The sequence below is a fragment of the Camelus dromedarius genome, chromosome 9 (genome assembly GCF_036321535.1).
Source record: "Camelus dromedarius isolate mCamDro1 chromosome 9, mCamDro1.pat, whole genome shotgun sequence".
Lineage (NCBI taxonomy): Eukaryota > Metazoa > Chordata > Mammalia > Artiodactyla > Camelidae > Camelus > Camelus dromedarius.
This window is the reverse complement of record NC_087444.1, coordinates 6,171,517-6,189,303: the sequence shown is the minus strand read 5'-3', so window position 1 is coordinate 6,189,303 and position 17,787 is coordinate 6,171,517. Positions and strand designations below refer to the sequence as shown.

General features: G+C 37.5%; 1 protein-coding gene across 3 annotated transcripts in view; it reads left to right on the top strand.

Moving 5' to 3' along the window:
• DPYD (dihydropyrimidine dehydrogenase) overlaps positions 1-17,787 on the top strand; it is a 720,636-nt gene that overhangs the window by 305,901 nt on the left and 396,948 nt on the right. For all 3 annotated transcript variants that reach the window (XM_031457506.2, XM_064488745.1, XM_064488746.1), the window contains exons 9-11: positions 544-651; positions 2,382-2,551; positions 16,971-17,181. In XM_031457506.2, coding sequence (XP_031313366.2) covers positions 544-651; positions 2,382-2,551; positions 16,971-17,181 — 489 coding nt within the window. The remainder of the gene's footprint in view (positions 1-543; positions 652-2,381; positions 2,552-16,970; positions 17,182-17,787) is intronic.

Below are 17,787 nucleotides of genomic sequence, written 5' to 3'. Positions count from 1 at the left end.
ATTTTATTTGTTAAAATATTCTTCTAGTTAATCACTTGTCATTGAATTTGTTTATAATATTTTTGAAGTGGAGAAGTAGCTGAATTTTTGTGGTAAAATACTTTTTCCCTTTGAAATTTTTTAGTCCCCCCCCACCTTAGCATTATCTTCCATGTTCAGGAACTAGATAAATATGTGTCCATATTTTCTTTTAATTTTTGTGATGAATTTTTTATATTTAACACTTTAATACATCAGAAACTTATTTTTATTTATGCATGAAGAAAGACTATAACCTGATTTTCCCCTTAACACTACACGTGTATCCGTATTTCTGTATTTGTATATATGCAGATGTGTGTGCAATTTATGACGAGTGCTTGGTTATATATTAAAGGTGTACTCTGAGGTCTGTTACATTGTGTTATGTACATTCTTTTATGTTAATTTGCTTATAGATTTTTTTTCTTTAAGAGCTGCATTATTTTAATGATTGCAGCTTTCTACTTTCTTCCTAATATCACTCCTTCTGCTAATGATATTTTATAAATTTTTATCGCTTAGGTTTGCCAGAACCCAGAAAGGATCACATCTTCCAAGGCCTAACGCAGGACGAAGGGTTTTACACATCCAAAGACTTTCTGCCACTTGTAGCCAAAAACAGTAAAGCAGGTACCACGTACTGTCTTCTGTTCTCAATGTTGCCTATATTGTTGTATACATTGTAAATTTATATTAAATCCAGGCTCAGTAGGGCATGTTCAGGTCTCCAATTCATACTTTAATAACACCATGAAAGGTGAGAAAAAAAAATCTAATATAGTAGTTAGCTAGAATCATCTATTTGTCCAGCCTTCCAGTCAAACATCATAAGAATTTTTCACTATATTATATACAGGTCTACAGTGCATTACGAAAAGTTGCTTCAAAGTAAGAGTGTCTTTAACAAACATTGGAAGATGTTCTTAAAAGAAATGGCAGGAACTTCACTTTGAGAACTAATTGATTCTGGTTTTTTGTTTTAATTTAAAATAGGACAAATGATTACATGTCTTCCATGATTTGTATCCTCGCAGGGTGAAAGATTCAGTCTATTCTTGAGCCACCACAGTTTTATGAAATTAATTAAAACACTTTGATGGACACCCTAATGCCTAGTCTCTGTGTGCTACCACTTCACATACCCCAGGAAGAATAACCCGACGCTATGCCTGTCCTCTGCTTTGACTGGGCTAGAACCATCGCCTTAGTGATAAAGAAGCTGTAATATATTCTCCCAAAACCTGGTAGCCAAACTCTTTTAACCATATAGTTTTAAAGAAGTCTGAACTTCAGCTATTCCAGCATCTAATTACAAGTAGAAAAGAGAAGACCTTACATTTTTCTGCTAAAATTGAAAAAGATAAGAAATTTTCTCTAGTAGATCAGTCTGCAGAACTTTACAGCTAAAGTTGTGTACCACCTCCAGCCTCTTCCTTCCGAGGGAACGGGTTGCTTGCCACAGAAGATGGTAGTACACGGAGCTTGTATCTGAGAATTATTGAGGGCTAATTATGTAATCCCAAATACAAGCTTTGCCAAGCAGAATGATTACACTGTGCTGTCTGTGGTGCCATTTCAAAATTGTAGTAATTTATCCTGTCAGCAGTTTTATTTAATCCAATAATACGGTGCTACCTAACAAATAGTGAACACCTGCGTTTTACTTTTTTTTTTTTTTAAAGAATCTTCATATGGACATCAAATCTATATATAAGTCCTCTTAAGAAGTGTTCGCTTAGAGAATTATCTTTCTTTTATTGCTCAGGTTTAGAAACAAAACCAGGAAAAAGCAGTAAAAGAGAGAAAGTTTTATTTTAACTGTCTCAAGAAAATAATTCTTAGAAATTCTTTAGTTATTTAAAGAGCCCTTACTCAACATATTAACTTTGAAAGGTTAATAAATATAATTTACACCATAATTTAGAAATCTTATAAGATAATACCTAAACAAAGTGTTTTAATGAAACACTGCAAATTATTAACCAGAGTATAGAGATCACTTTTTTCTCCTAACAAAAAGATATTTATTAAGTTAAAAATACATATTACAACTTTGACAAATAGTTTTAATAGATTGATTCCAGTTTATTATGACCCAAACTCTTCAAAGTGTATTATAGCTATCCTTCCAGAAGGAAAAAAGAAGTTGAAAGTATTGACTATGAAATTACATATATGAGCATATTTTAAAAGTGGGAATAAAACTGTCTTTCAATGAAGCAGAATAATTTGATAGTGACACTCCATCCTGGAAAACTGCAAGATGCAATTTTACACTGCTTTGAGTACAAGTATCTTTTGAGCTGTCATGCAGAAACGGTTTCTCTACTTGAAAATGGGGTTTTCCTTTCATCACTCAGGAATGTGCGCCTGTCACTCTCCACTGCCATCGATACGGGGAGCCGTGATTGTACTTGGAGCTGGAGACACAGCTTTCGACTGTGCGACATCCGCTTTGCGTTGCGGAGCCCGCCGAGTGTTCATCGTCTTCAGAAAAGGCTTTGTTAATATAAGAGCTGTCCCCGAGGAGGTAAAATGGAACCATCAGAAAATGTGGAGTGGTAGTGCAACAGAATTTAGGAGATGTAACTGTTAATGTGCAGTCTCCGAGTTGAAATCATTAGAATGTTCTTTAAATTGTGAAATGCAAATTTTAAAACTTCTCAGCTACCCATAGTTGTTTTTTCCTAGTACAGACATCCAGAGTGAAAGACAATTATTTTATAGGACTGATTTGGATACAGTGAGAAGTTTATCTTTGTCAATACACAAGTGCTTCTTATTCTCAGTGTTAATATCTTTGAAAGGTATTGTGTTTAACTAGGAACAGTGGAATGTGCTAAGTCTTCCGTATCCAACAATAGATCCTCTTCAGAAAATGTATGGATATGAGGAGCATGTGATAATTAGAGACATTTGGAATTTTCCATAAACCAAATTTATAAGCTGCATTCAAAGATATATATGTTTTGGTCATACTTGTAGTCAGTTCATTCTGCTATGAAGCCAGTAGAACAAAGAGATTGCCATTTTTTTTTTTGAAAAGCACTCATGTAAGCATTATTTAGAATTAATAATTAGTTAACTTACTAAAAATGACAGATTTAAAATCATTTCATTGTTACAGGTGACTGGTGACTAATCTTGGGTGAGACATCAGCTGGGTACGTGTCCCACCGATTTCTCAAATTTTAATGTTAAGAAAAATAATGCCTTATAAAGGATATTAGTTCTGAGAACAAGAACCAAATGTATTTATAGAAAGATAAATTACTCATTTTATCCAAATCAGTATTATGAATTTGATTTGCTTTAGAATGCCTGAGCATATTTGGAGTCTCTATACTAGGCAAGAATTATAACTGTAGTCCATAGGTAATTTGTCACATATAGACTAACCACATTACAGATTAATTTCACTAAAATATCTGAGTCACCACTGGTTCATGACTGAGTTTCAAATGTCAACTTTATTTTCCGGGTTTTCTTCCATCCAATCTACGCTTTCAGACTTTTTTCCAGATTCCAAGGTGGAGGTAGTCTTATAGTCAAAGGAGTTTTTTTTCTGGAGCACTTTTCAGCATCGGTTGGTGCCGTCTTAGCATGGTGCAGATAAAGGAAACTAGCCATACTGAAGGGAAGTGACTTGTCTCTGATGAAAGAAGACAGGAGCTAATCGTATGCATCTTTGCATCCCCATGCATAGCGTAGGATCTCAACAACTAATAAGCACTGGGGAAATAGGTTTCGAACTAGATCTTTTAAATCTTGTTCTCCTAAATCTAAAGTCAGTTTTCATTACAAAAGGCTGCACCTTCAAAGTTGGAAGGGCAGAGGACCCTGAATGGCAGTGTCAGTTTACTTTGTACTTGATGCTATGGTCATCTTCCCTTGGCAAGGGTCACTAGAAATGAGTGGTGGCCGTTTCTCCTGCAGCAGGAAGTACCAAAAGTAGAAAACACCAAAAATGAGAACAGATAATTACTTGAGATAGAAGTAGAAGTTTTCTTTATTTGTTTAATGAATCTAAATTTATTGAGCATCCGTTGTATATCAAACATTGTTTTAGGCGGTTGGTATATAGCTGTGACCAAATCAGGTGGGAATGCTTGTCCTTGCCTGTATCTAGTAAGGAAAGGCACTCAGTAACCAAGCAGATAAGCCGTCTCCTAAATGTATGTTGAACAGTGGCGAGGGCAATGGAGGCAAAATTAATTAGCCTGAGTGTATAAGAAGCGTGACTGTGGGGAGAGGGCGTGGTGGCAGAGGGGGAAGGACGTGCCACTTTGCACAGGGTGGCCCAGGAAGGCCTCTCTCAATGATGACATTTGGGTGTGGAGAGGAAGACATTGATGGGATGTAGACACTGGGGAGAAAAACATTCCAGGTCAAGGCAAATGCTTTCACCCTCGATTGAGGAAAGCTCTTGGACTTCTGGGAACAGAAAAAAAAAAGTCCACGTGACTGGAACAGAGTGAGAGAGCTCAGGACGTGGCAGTGTGTGGTGAGGGCTTGTAAGTGTTCATAAGGCTTTTAGTTTTTACTGAGTGAAAAAGGAAACCATTGAACTGTGTTAAGCGGACAAACACCAAGATCCGAATTAAGTTTTAAGAGGACTGCTCTCTTGGTAACTGACTACTGGGTGTTGAGTCAGAAGCAGGGCGGCTAATCAGGGACCAATTGGGAGAGGAGGCTGTTAGTTAATGTGACTCGCTTCTAGGAAGGGAAGGATCTGGGTGCAGGCACAGCTCAGTCAGAAGGCCAGAGCTCAGCGGGATGAACTGTGGTTACCAAAGTGTTGAGAGGAAGCGATGGGCTGGTAGGACACCTGGTCATATGCCTGCAGCGGAGCTCAGTAGAACTCAGGCAGATCTGGGGCTTAATTAAACTAGAAAAGCAAATGTTTGGATGTTTATTTTTACCTTACAAGAAACTAACATGTTTATATGGGTTTAAAACGCCTGAACGGCGAGCTCTATGAGAGCAGGTGCCATGGTCATCACAGGCACAAGGGTGCCACATCCAAAGTGATCCAGCAAATGGGCGGGGGTGTGGCTCAAGGGGTAGAGCACATGCTTAGCATGCACAGGGTCCTGAGTTCAATCCCCAGCACCTCCTCTAAAAATAAATAAATAGACCTAATTACCTCCCCCACCAAAAAAACAGAATATTTATAAAAACAAAGTGATCAACAAGTAATTGTGGAGTGAGTGTTTTCTGGAGAGAATCGGCACCCAGGGCTTCTAGCGTTAAAAGGGCTAGATTCATTGGAGTGAACATTTTAAACTGGTATCAAGTCACTATCACTTTCCAAGTTAGATCAGTGTTACAGCAGTAGGATCTGAAGGTTCATTTGGTAATTTCAGGCAAAATTTTTCAGCATGAGAAAAGGAGTAATACGTAATATAGAAACAGAATGTGTGCAGATGTCAGGGTTGGACCGCTGGGCAGTGATTGTGCGTCTTCAGGATTGGGGGCTTTCAGCATTTGTAGCGGTTCCGTTGTGAGTCCCTCGTGACCCTTACTTGGTATCGTGCACATCGAAGGAGGTCCAAGACATGGCAGTGCTGACGCTTAGGAAACTACTAAGTCAGTATCATGCATCTACCTCCAGATACGGATTTTGAGAGAATGTTCTTGGACAAATTTTTAACCAACATGAAGAATTTGACAGCATCCCCAATCTCTTTGTCTAGCTCCTGTTCCTCCTATGCTTTCTACTTTCAATACACACAAGCTGTGGCCACACCTGGTTTCTTTAAAGTCAGTGAAGATTGAAAAACAGGGACATTCAGCGTTTTTCTCGACTATGTTTATTGTGTGCTGGGCTTGGGCTCTTGCGTGGAATTTGGGAATAACATGGTTTGTCTGTTGGTAAAAGGCCTCACTGCCAGGCGTGCCAGGAAGTATGTAACCAAAGCTGTGGTCTAATCCTCATTTTTCAAGGGAGTTGGGGAGGGAGATATTGAACAATATAAAGTTCTCTCATCCTTTAGTGACAAATATGAATTGTTACATAGGCCAGGTAGACTTAACATGGAATTGTTTGGGACCATGTCTATTACATGGTTAGTGTCAAAGAGCAATGTGATTAGATGCAGAAATGTTTTAATCTGCTAAGCTAGGAGGCTGCCCAGTAGATTCTGCAGTGACAGGCACATCCCATTTCTCTAAGGCAGAGGTTTCCATACTTCAGTGCGCAGCAGAATCACCTGGAGGGCTTGTTAAGTGCAGCTTGCTGGGCCTGTCCCCGTTTCTGATCCAGTAGGTGTGGGGAGGGCCTGAGAATCTGCATTTTGAACAAATCCCCTGGTGCTGAGAGACCACCGAGCCACTGCTCTAATGTGTCATCAGTGTGGTTTCCAGCTGGCTAATCAGAGCCACAAGCAGTGTGCTGTTCAGGGGCGCTTTCCATCTTAGTTAAGAAAGCGTCACTGCTACAGGATGTAAGTTTTGATGAAAGGAAGCTACGGAGGCATCATCAGCATATTGATGCAATTCTGATTCCAAATGTCTCTCGGTCTCCCTGGTGGCCTCACACACATTCTAAACGGGATGCTCCTGACAAACTAGCGCTTCTCAGCCGGGAGGTCCTTAGGGAAACCAGCCAATCATTCAGCACTATCCTCTAAGAAGATGAGGAAAGATCTGTTAATAATTCCCCCAGAACTTTCTGCAAGCTTAAATAGGTGAGATTAAATTTCACAGGATAACAGAATCCCCCCAAATGCTGGTATTAAGAGCTGTTGACAGATCAGATAGAACCGCACGGATGCTGTAGGCAGTTGGGAATCCCTAAAAGGAGGCATGAAGGTCAGGACTCAACAGACCAGCTTGAGTTGATAAACTTAAAGGATAAGGTTTGGGAAGGACTTTGTAGCTCTTATTAATTATTCCTGAGAAGAGCGTGGTACAAAATTAATTTACTAGCACAATCCTACACACAGAGGGGGTACAGGAAGAATCTGCTGTTCACATATTCAATTTCCTGAAAGCTGCAGAACACAACAGATCTTTAATTCTGCTCTATTTTAAATGGACTCTCAATGCTACTCCCTAGAGCCCCCTGGTTTCCCCCACTCACTCGCCAAAATAACTGATTCAACCTTAATAATGCCTATTTCCACGTAGTTTAGCTATTCAGAAGATCAACTATTTTGATAATGTTCCTTATTATTTTTAATAATAAAATAACAGTACTAGAATGCCTGGTCTGTTGGTCAAAAATGTCTTCATCTGTTACTACAACTCAGAAACAATACATCATCATGTGAAAAAAATGTACCTTTTAATTGCCTCCTTCTGGGACCACACCATCCCCGCAAATAGACCATTCATGTAGCATGGTCTGTAGGTCTCCCCTCAGATATTTCTGATACCAAGTGATCGTGTTAAAGCTACATCCACGGATATGTTCACCATCTAAATATTACTGGCTAAACATGTCTCTTCCTACCATTCACTAATGCTTTCTGGTTTTTATTTAATTATAAGAAGTATGACCCTGGGACTACTTTTAGAAAATAACCTTTATAAGCTGGTAAATTTAATTTTACTTAGTGAGGGTGATGCTTGTAACAGTTCTTTAATACTCGGCACCTGCATGTCATTTGAGTTGGTGTTCTTCACGGCAAGTAATCGGGGACCTGTTAGCATGACTGGAGATACGGCGATACCTGCAAGCAGACACGCGCACACCGTGGCCCCCAGGCACCTAGCGTGAATTAATGATCGTCATGGACTCCCCTGGCTCTGTGATATCAAGCGTGCCTGTATTCATTTATGACGATGTGGGAATGACATTCCAAGGATCTATATGTGTTTATGTTTTTGAAAAGCTTGAAAATTCAGTATAATATGAGAAGGTAGAATGGAAGAGTCAAAAAGGAAATACTGAAAGTTGGAGTATTTGGTTCTAGGTTATATATTCTAGTCTGAGTGTGCCCATTTGTAAAACTAGCGTTATAACCATATGCTTCTTCAAGTTTCTTCTAGTCCCCAGTTTCTGTATTTGGAACATTCAGAGAAAGATAGTGTGAGTATGGAGTTTGGACAGGAAGGCTTTAGCTCTTCGTGGAATGACAGCAAGTCTGTACTGAAAATGTTGGGAATAGCTATAAATGGTACGCTTGAAACAAGTTGCAGTTAATGTGGCCCCAGTCAGTTGGTGAGGTAAAATCTGCTGCATTCAAGACATGGATATCAAAGAAGCTGACAGGTGAACTTGTCAGAATTCTATACTACATGTGATAATTCAGATGGTGAGTGTGGAAAAAAAGGACTGTAAATAAGCCAGGAGCCAACAGAAGCCTGTGCCTCTTCAAGATTATATATTCTAAATGCTTAATTATTTTCAGAAATCCCAAGGGGCTGGCTGCATCGTTTTGACTGTAGAGCTAAAAACTAGGTACCTTTTAAAAAGGCTTCCCAACCTTCCCGTGTGTGTGTGTGTGTGTGTGTGTGTGTGTGTGTGTGTGTATGAGAAATTTCTCATATATATACACATACGTACACACAGATTCATTGGAGTGAACATTTTCAACTGGTACCAAGTCACTATCAAGCCGCATTAAATAATGATACTCTGTTATTCCACTATTAAACTTCACATTGTTATTGCTCTATTAACTGTTATGTGATAGTTAGAACCCCTCTCCCATTCATAATATTCGCCTCAGCTTTCTAATATCTTCTTTTCCTTTCTTATAAATTGAAAACATTAAAAATTTGTATAATTTTTAAACACATGTTGATCATGCATGCAATTTAAAAGATAAAAATAAACTAAAAACGCACGTGAATTAATGTAAAAACAAACAAAAATGTCATTCTTTTTAAAAGTGATTCTTTTCTCTTAAAAAGTTGAAATCCTTTAAGGTCTGCTCTGAATATCATTTTGTCTTTGAAGGTGTCCTTGGTTCTGTCCTAATTAGCCTCTCCCCCCTGTGAGGTCCTGTAGCTCTTTATATTTCCTATATCATAGCACTTATCACGTAGACTAGTCTTTATACTCAACCCTCAAGTTAAAGTGCAACTTCTTTCAAATGGATCGGCTCGTTCAGCTTGTGTCTGACTGAAAGTATAGGATGGTGCCTGATCCAAGGCAATAAATAGATCAGTGAAGCATGTTGAATAAACTATTTAAGGGACATTGAAAACCTTATAGGGAGAATTAAAGTGAATATGAAATACTCAAAATACATCATTTATATTTATTACATACATATACCTCAAAATTACTTCTGATAGCTTTTAAATAGGTAGTTATTTTATTTTCACTTAATTATTTACATTTTAATTTAAATTTTAAAAATGTATTACATCACAATATCAACTTAACATTTAAAGTAGATTGAAAAAAGTTAATACTTCCTGGTTTTCAGTCTCTTAAAAGATAGCTGAGCATTAAAAAAAAAGAAAAGAAAGAAAGAGAAAGAAAGAAACAGGGCCAAGCAATATACCAAATCAAAAATGAAGATCTATAAAAGGTTGTAGAATCAAAGAAGATTAGCAAGTGACACTAGAAGACAGAGGATCCTGATTTGTGCAGAATTTATATGAAGACGCATTTCAAGATTGAAGAAGGCACTGCAAAGCCACTGAAGTTACTCAGAAGGTGATTTTGTGAGATGCTTCTACAATAATCAGGAGTGCTTGACTGTAGCAAAATCTAAGATAAGCAGTAATAAGCTAGTCAGATTTTTTTTTAAATGTTGCCAGTCATAAATGAGTAGTGTTTAAAAATACTCTCTTCTTGTTAGAAAAGATGGATTTTATGATACCTGTGCAAAGGCATTTTAAGCCTCTGAATTATTCCGTGTATTGCATTTCTGGTTTTTGCAGCTCAGTCATGACACAGAATAGTTAAGGAGCAACTATATCCAATGTGTAGTACATCTCTCATATGGAGGAACATTTCTTTCTGTTCAAGATTCTCTCATTTTAAAAGCTTAAAGTTAAAAGAAACCAGGTGCTTGTAACACCATAAGAAGTACTAAAAGAGGGAACCTCAACTTGGGGTTTCAGCAAGCTTTTTTGCCTAAGGAAAGAATAATTGCAGAATTAGTGTGTATATTCCAGAGAGTCGTAAGCATGTCAAGATTAATCTGCATTCCACCACAGACTGTGAGTCTGTATAAACCAAAAAGTACAAAGTATATTAGGAATTTAATAATTAAGCATTAAGTAATTTACTATTTAATAAATTAAAGAAGATGAGATAAAGAGAGGGCGGTCAGAGTTAACTGCCTCTTTCTTTATCCTCCTTTGCCTTTTCAGTAACCAAAATGACCAGAAGATTGTATTGTAAAATAAAACTCACATGAATTAGAGGTATAATTTGCATCAAGCTTTATTAATAATTTCAAGGATAGAAGTAAACATGAAGTGTGGGCTAAACAAGGAGAGATGGAAGAGCACCAGGACAGCTCCCCAGGTCCTACCTTGCTGCATCAGGATGTGCTTTTATCCAGAATAATGTAGGGTCTCTGAGTCACACAAGTAGCTCCCTCACTTGCACAAAAGAGGAGGCTGTTTTCACTATAAAGCATCTCTAGTTTATACTCAGATAGTTAGATAATGTATATGACTCTTTGCAGAGAGCCCTGCTGTGAAAATCCAAGGTTCCCAGGTTTTGTCCACCATAGCAGTCCTAGACTAGCAGGTATATCTTGTCAAAAGCATCACACAGGTAAGGGATCTCTCACTTGCAAATGCTAATTGATAGTTTGTTTTCCATTAGCATATAAACAAGAGGATTTAACCAGGTCACTTTCCTTTCTTTCTTGAGATAAACTCTTCCCTTACCAAAGAAGATAATCTATTCCTCATAGAATTTCTCAGTAACTAATTCCTACTCATCCTTCAAGATTAATTTATATGGCACCACCTTTCCAGGCTGCCCTTTCTCCCATCCAGGTACTAACCAGGCCCACCCATGCTTGCTTTCGAGATCAGAAGAGACTGGGCGTGTTCAGAGTGGTATGGCTGTAGACCAGGCTGTCCTTTCTGGGCCTGGACAACTGCTATGTACAATGCCCTTTAATGTGCCCTTAGAACAGAATGCGTTTATATGTTATCACACTGAATATAATTATGGATTTGTCTACCTCTATGAGATTTTTGAAAGTAGGGATTTTTTTTTATTAACTAGCACCTAGCACCATTTTGGCACATAATAGGTACTTAATAAATGTTTGGTAAATTTATAAATTAATGGGACTCATTGTGTAGTATGAATAATTTAACAGTGATGAAATAAAAGAATATTATCCAGGATTATCACTGGCCAAAGCAGACTACCAAACAATTTTGATTGACAATACCATCTCTGAGATCCTTATGTTCACACAGAATTCATAACTTGTTAAATGTCTAGCTATCAGATGATAATCTTTACAAAGTATATTGTTTCTCAAACTTCGGCAATTAGAATTTAATGTATGCTGGTTTCGAGTTCTGCTCATTATAGTTTATACCTATGCTTACTTTGCCTACATGCAATCTAAAAATGAATTGACATCATGCTTTTAATTATAGTAAATTAAGTTGTTTCATAATTTCCACAGTATGATGCCTGTAATATTAATCAGACCAAATCATCACATTACATAAAGTTAATCATTAAAATGATGATCATTATTGCATGCTATAGCACTCTATTTTTATTTCACTCAGCATCAACCACATATCTTCCCTGAATGTGGAGGTAAAAATCAAAGCTAAGAAGAGCGTTTTCTTTTTTTCACTTTTTTCCTACGGTGTGAAAAGAAAGTAGCATTTTGAGTTATTGCACCTCAAAGATGGAACCTTATAGATGCTTTCTCTGTTATTCCCTTGAGTAATTATTGGTGGAGAAAAGGACACGAGACATTTGTATGTTTGCTTCCGTACCAGTTGTCCCTCATGAGAACAGGCTCCATCAAACAAGTAAATAAGTGGTGCGTGTGCCATGAACAGACATGTTCAAATACCAAACTCACAGAGTTGCTGATTATTAATGATCATTAACAAACATTAGGCATTAAAAAGCACTAACACTGACATCTGTGAGCTAATTAGCACAGAAGGCTGATTAATTTGAACAATAAAATATTAAGACCCATTGCATGAGATTAGACCACCGGTCAGTCCGGTCCATTGTTCTCTCATGGCAGTGTCACTGACAACTGGGGAGGAGCACCATTTGCTTTTTCATTTCAAACTCACAGCATAGGATGCTCTGGTCAGGTGACATGTCTTCTGCATGCTCAGTATTCGTTGCTTTGGGATGGGTGTTCAGTAGCCATTGGTAATAGTATATGGTTGTTCTTTTTTAGCTTGAATGTCCTCTGAGTTTTCATATTAGTCATTTGTTTTGGTAAACAAAATGTTATTCAGTGTCTCCCATGTGCCAGTCACTCTGATAGGTATGGACAGGGCTGAAATGCACTTGATGCCCATTCATGGGGCATATTGGCTGGAGTATGTTCTGATTTGCCAGGCATCTGTCTGAATGTTCATTTGCTTGTACTTATCATTTGTTAAATATTTGAGCGTCACTCCTGGACCCTGGGGATAGAAAGTTAAGTGAGATACTCTTTCTATATGTAAAGAGTTTTTTGGAGGAGTTTATTGTCTAACAAATTGACTTTAGTTTCCCACCGTTACTTCTTGTCTCTGCTCTCTGCTTTATGAAGTGGTAGGTCTTTCTTCTACACTTACTCTTCCTCTGGATTCAGGGAATCTCCATTAACTCATTTGCAATGCTAGGTTCGTAAGTCTCTCGCTTGGTTCCTGTATCTCATGACTTCATAGCACCTCTGAACTTGGACTGGGAGCTTGCATTTCCTCTTCCCACTGCGGGCAGCCTTTATCCAGCCAACCCTGTGCTTTTAATTTGCCCTTGGCTAGATCCTTTCCTGTTCCGGTTAGCCTTGTTTGGAGATTCAACAACCAGAACCGTGCAAAGTCTCATTCTTTCAAATACACTGCAGTTGCTGCCTTTGAATAAAGTGAATACCACAGGATTTTGTTTTAACCGTGTCAGGATTTTAGCTGGGCTTTGTCGTCTCTTAATGTACCTTTGGTTTCTCTGAGGCTCAGTTTCTCTTCGGTAGGAAGGAAATAATATTTCTTCCCGCAAAGGGCTGGTTGTAAGGCCAGCAGGCAGCAGTGTGCCTGAGGTTGGGCGATAAGTCTGTAAATCATGGTGGTACTCAGTGTGTTACTGACTTTTAAAGCCACAACAGGGAGAAAAAGTTGGTTTGAAGCTTAATAGTTAAAAAAAAACTGATATATGAGTGTAATAACGTATCTCATTTGTGAAAATTAAAATGAGTTATATGTAGACCACTTAAAGGGTACCTGCTGTATAAGTTTCTATTATTATTTCTATCTTGCCAGATTTTTTTTTTTTAACAGTGAAAGTAAATTCCTCTGTTTTCCACAAATAACTCAAAGGACATATCACTTAACATATGACTTCACTTACTTTGAATTCTCATCTTCCTAATATTTCCCTATGGACTAAGATAAATTCTTTAATTATAATTTTATTTTTGTTTGGGGGGAGGTCATTAGGTCTATTTATTTACTTGTTATTAGTTTTTTATTTACTTATTTATTTTTATAAAGAAGTACTGGGGATTGAACCCAGGACCTCGTGCATGCTAAGCATGCACTGTACCATTTGAGCTATACCTTCCCCCCAGACTAAAATAAATCTTATTATCACAGTTCTTTTTTTCAATTTAATATCAGTACTTCCAAATAATTTACATATGTTCAAGTCATGTCATTCTATCTTTCCTTTAAAAGTTTTCCCCTCTTTTATTTGAAATGGAAAATCTAGGTACTTAGTAGCAAAATTTCAGGAAGTGGTGTGATTTATTCCTTATGCCCAATAGTCTAACCTTACATGTTTGAAATAGTAAGTAACATCTCAAATTTCAAACGCAGAATTTTAGAATAATCTCTTTGGGGGCCAGTGTTCATACCTGCTGACTTCTGTGCCCTGTCAGATATCTGATATAAATACTAAATATTTGAATAGAAGTTATCGACCCTGGTGCATATGGAAAATTATGATGTGAGCAGAGGATATATTAAAATACAGTTTCTTCATGTTCATAAGTCTACATAGTTTTTAGAGCCTCAAAAATCAACAACCATAGAAAGAACACTGCTACTAAAGCATGCTTAAGTTTTATACCATCGATAATCTCATCTTAAATTCGTAAAGGTTTTGATTTGTTTGCAGTGTGCCAATTGATTCTAAATTCAGTGCCAAATTTGTCAAAAAGTGTATGAGATTATCTACAGTATATCTAATACTTAGTAATAGATACTAAGTATTCATATTTAAGAAGAGTAGAATGCAGCAAAACAGACCCTAAATCAGTCTGAGAAATGCTCCCAATATGTGCACCATACTTCAGGATTTTATTTCTGCCCTCCACAGAAAGAGTACTGTTATAAGTACGCATAATGTGTTGATTTATTCAAACCATAAACATTTGGCATTGGTATCCAGTCAAGTTTGGCATTATCATTAAAATTTAGCATCACTTGACATTTTTGAGACACGATAAACTGGTTTATATTGATGAGCTAGAAGACATTACATTACGCAAATGTGACAAAAGGGATACAGCAAGTGTTTCGTATGTTTAGAGCCATATTTATTTTGTAATTTGAAGTATTTACCGGATATTTTGCCTTCCAGACATCACACACTTTTACTTTATAGAAATTTAAAGAGGAGTCGAAGTTTCTTTGGCCTTTCCCTTTTTTACCCTTTGCTTTGGGTTCGCTTTCTGTTGGAGTCATAGTCCTATTGCTAAGTGGTGCCGAATAGGCTGAAGAATGATTTGGGGAAAAGGTGAATTCAGAAAATGGCACCTGAAATAAACTGCATTTATTTTCACCTTCTACACGCTAAGTTCTGCTTCAGGTGTTTTGCGTTTCTGAAATTGCCTTACACGACACCACCTACCAGTCAGTTAGGTGGTGTCCTCCCCTTTTCATATATATGGAACTTGAAGCTGAAGGAGATGCAGGGGCCATCCCAGATAAGCAGTACAAGTGGGTTTAAAAGCTAACTCATGGAGGGAGGGTATAGCTCATGCTTAGCACGCACAAGGCCCTGGGTTCAATCCCCAGCACCTCCTCTAAAAAAAAGAAATAAATAAAATTAATTACCTCCTTCCCCCCAAATTAAAAAATAAATAAATAAATAAATAAAAGCTGATTCAGCTCCACCTATCTCTCTTTTCCTTCTAAACCATGAGCAGTTTGAGATTAACCATTCTGTACACTTACCACCCACAATACCCACATAGTTAGTACTTCTGATATTACTAATCTCTTAATTTTATAATGAAAAAGAAAATATTATATAATAAGGCTTGTGTAGTCCATTTTAAGGCTTTAAAACCAGTATTCAAAAATATTCTAAGTAAGAGACAAATAGCTTTGTGCCAATATGCAGTGCTGATCAGGGTTTCTCACTTTTTAAAAAAATTACTATCCCTCTAAGGAGTCATTTTAGAATTGTATTTTCTAATTACCACCACACTGGAATTTTAACCGCATAGATAATCCATATATCTGTTTATATGCTGTGGCTCTTTGGAGGGGGTGCCGCAAACTATTATGATATCTTAAGAATTTTTCATCCCCCAAAATCAATTTTGTTCCCTTGTGGGTGATATTAATGTCATTGAGAATTTGTGGTCTAGATCGTTTAGCTACAGTCTGAGGTGGTTAGTGGTTCACAAAGTGTCATTTCTGAACAGCAGCAGAACATCACATAGACATTTGTTAAAAATGCAGATCCTCAGGCCTTGTCCAGCTCTACAGAACCAGGAACTCTGGGGGTGTCCCCACTCAATGGTTAGCAAGCCCTCCAGGGTGATTGTGATGCATTCCAAAGTTTGGAACCACTAGTTATGGATAGAGTGCTGAGAGATGGGCCCATGGCTTCATCATAACATTCAGCAAATGTTTATGTCTCAGTGTTTCCATCTTGATGTAGGACAGACAATTCCTGGCTTGAAACCTCACATACAACCTTCTCAACCTCATTTGTCAACTGAGACTCTACCGGCCTTCCATGGGGTAGGCAAAGAATGAGACTCGACACCCTTCCACCTCTTCTGTAGAATGTTTTTACATTTTTTTGAAAAAGACTACTCAACATACTAATTAGGATCCTATTGGCAAAGTCCTGGATTCCCCCAAAAAAAATATTAAGGGGAAAAAAAAGAGCAAATAATTAAATCTTAACATTCCGTCTTGATAGACATCCCATTATGGGCATGAAAACAAGCAAAATCTAGGGTGTCTAACTGTAAGGCAGAGTAAATTGTGTGAGAGATATGGAGCAGCTAGGGATTTGTCAAGAGGGGCGTGCTTGTTTCTCTTTCTTAAAATTTTCATTTATATTTTTAAAAAGTAAGAATAAACATCATTTCTTGGTTTCACAGAATTTCTCTAGTCTTTTCTCCTATCTGCCATTCTAATCAATTTGATGAAGTGGCTTACCGACTTTATGGCTTTTTTCCAGCTTAGATGGATTTACAGCCTGGTAAGAATCAGAAGTATTTATTTTCACATAAGTCATGATTAAAAAGAGAGCTTAACCTGCAGAAATAAAAGCATAAGGAGACCGGGCTACTACTGAGAAGCCTACACGCTGCTGATCACTGAGTGTATACTAGCTAAAACCTGAGAAGTGTCCCGGGATGCCCACGTCTACAAAACTCCACACGACAGCTTCAACCCAAGACCCCTCTGAGTCAGTGATTTACAAAATGTGAAAGGCTGATAACTGAGTCAGCTTTGGTGAAAGGAAAAACTTCATGTTGATTTAGACATCAAGAGCTTTAACGTACATAATTAAATTACAAATCAAATAGGCAATTGAGAAGAAACATTTTCAAGTTTTTCTCTGTTCTGCTTCGTTTTAGATGGAGCTTGCCAAGGAGGAAAAATGTGAATTTTTGCCTTTCCTGTCCCCACGGAAGGTTATAGTAAAAGGTGGGAGAATTGTTGCTATGCAGTTTGTTCGGACAGAGCAAGATGAAACTGGAAAATGGACTGAAGATGAAGATCAGATAGTCCATCTGAAAGCCGATGTGGTCATCAGCGCCTTTGGCTCCGTTCTGAGTGATCCTAAAGGTAAGGTCCTCGGGAGCTGAGAAGTGTTATGCAATTGTCTGTTATTTCACTGCCATAATGGTTTCCAGCTTCAGAGAATTGTTTTTCACTTAAATTTTCATTTCTTTCTCCTAGTATGGAATGCAAGCAATCTTGATTTAAGAGGCTTGGAAATGGGATTTAATGCTTAGACAGAATTATTTTTAAAGTGGTGGGAACTGAAAAGAACATTAATCTTTCTTTTAAACTCATAATCAAAATATGGATTCTATTTTGTAATAACGTTTGCCTTATTTACTCTATAAGAATAGCCTTTTCTTCAGTTAGACCTAGGGTAAGAAAATGTGATAGAGAAGTTGTACCAGCCAGCCTTCAGTGAGTCAAGCAAATTAGGATCTAATGAATAGGCGAAAATAGAATTTATGTTTACCACTATGCTCATGCCAAATCATCACTGGAAACATCAAAATTATCAAATTAGGAAGTTTGAACTCCTGTCATTTTATCTAAATGGCATAAATGGATATGCTAAGAAAGAACAGCAGGCTTAAAAAAAGAAAGATAATGAGAAAAGAAAATGTTTTATATAGCATTCCAGCTGAACAGTAAGTCAATTTTTTTGTGTTA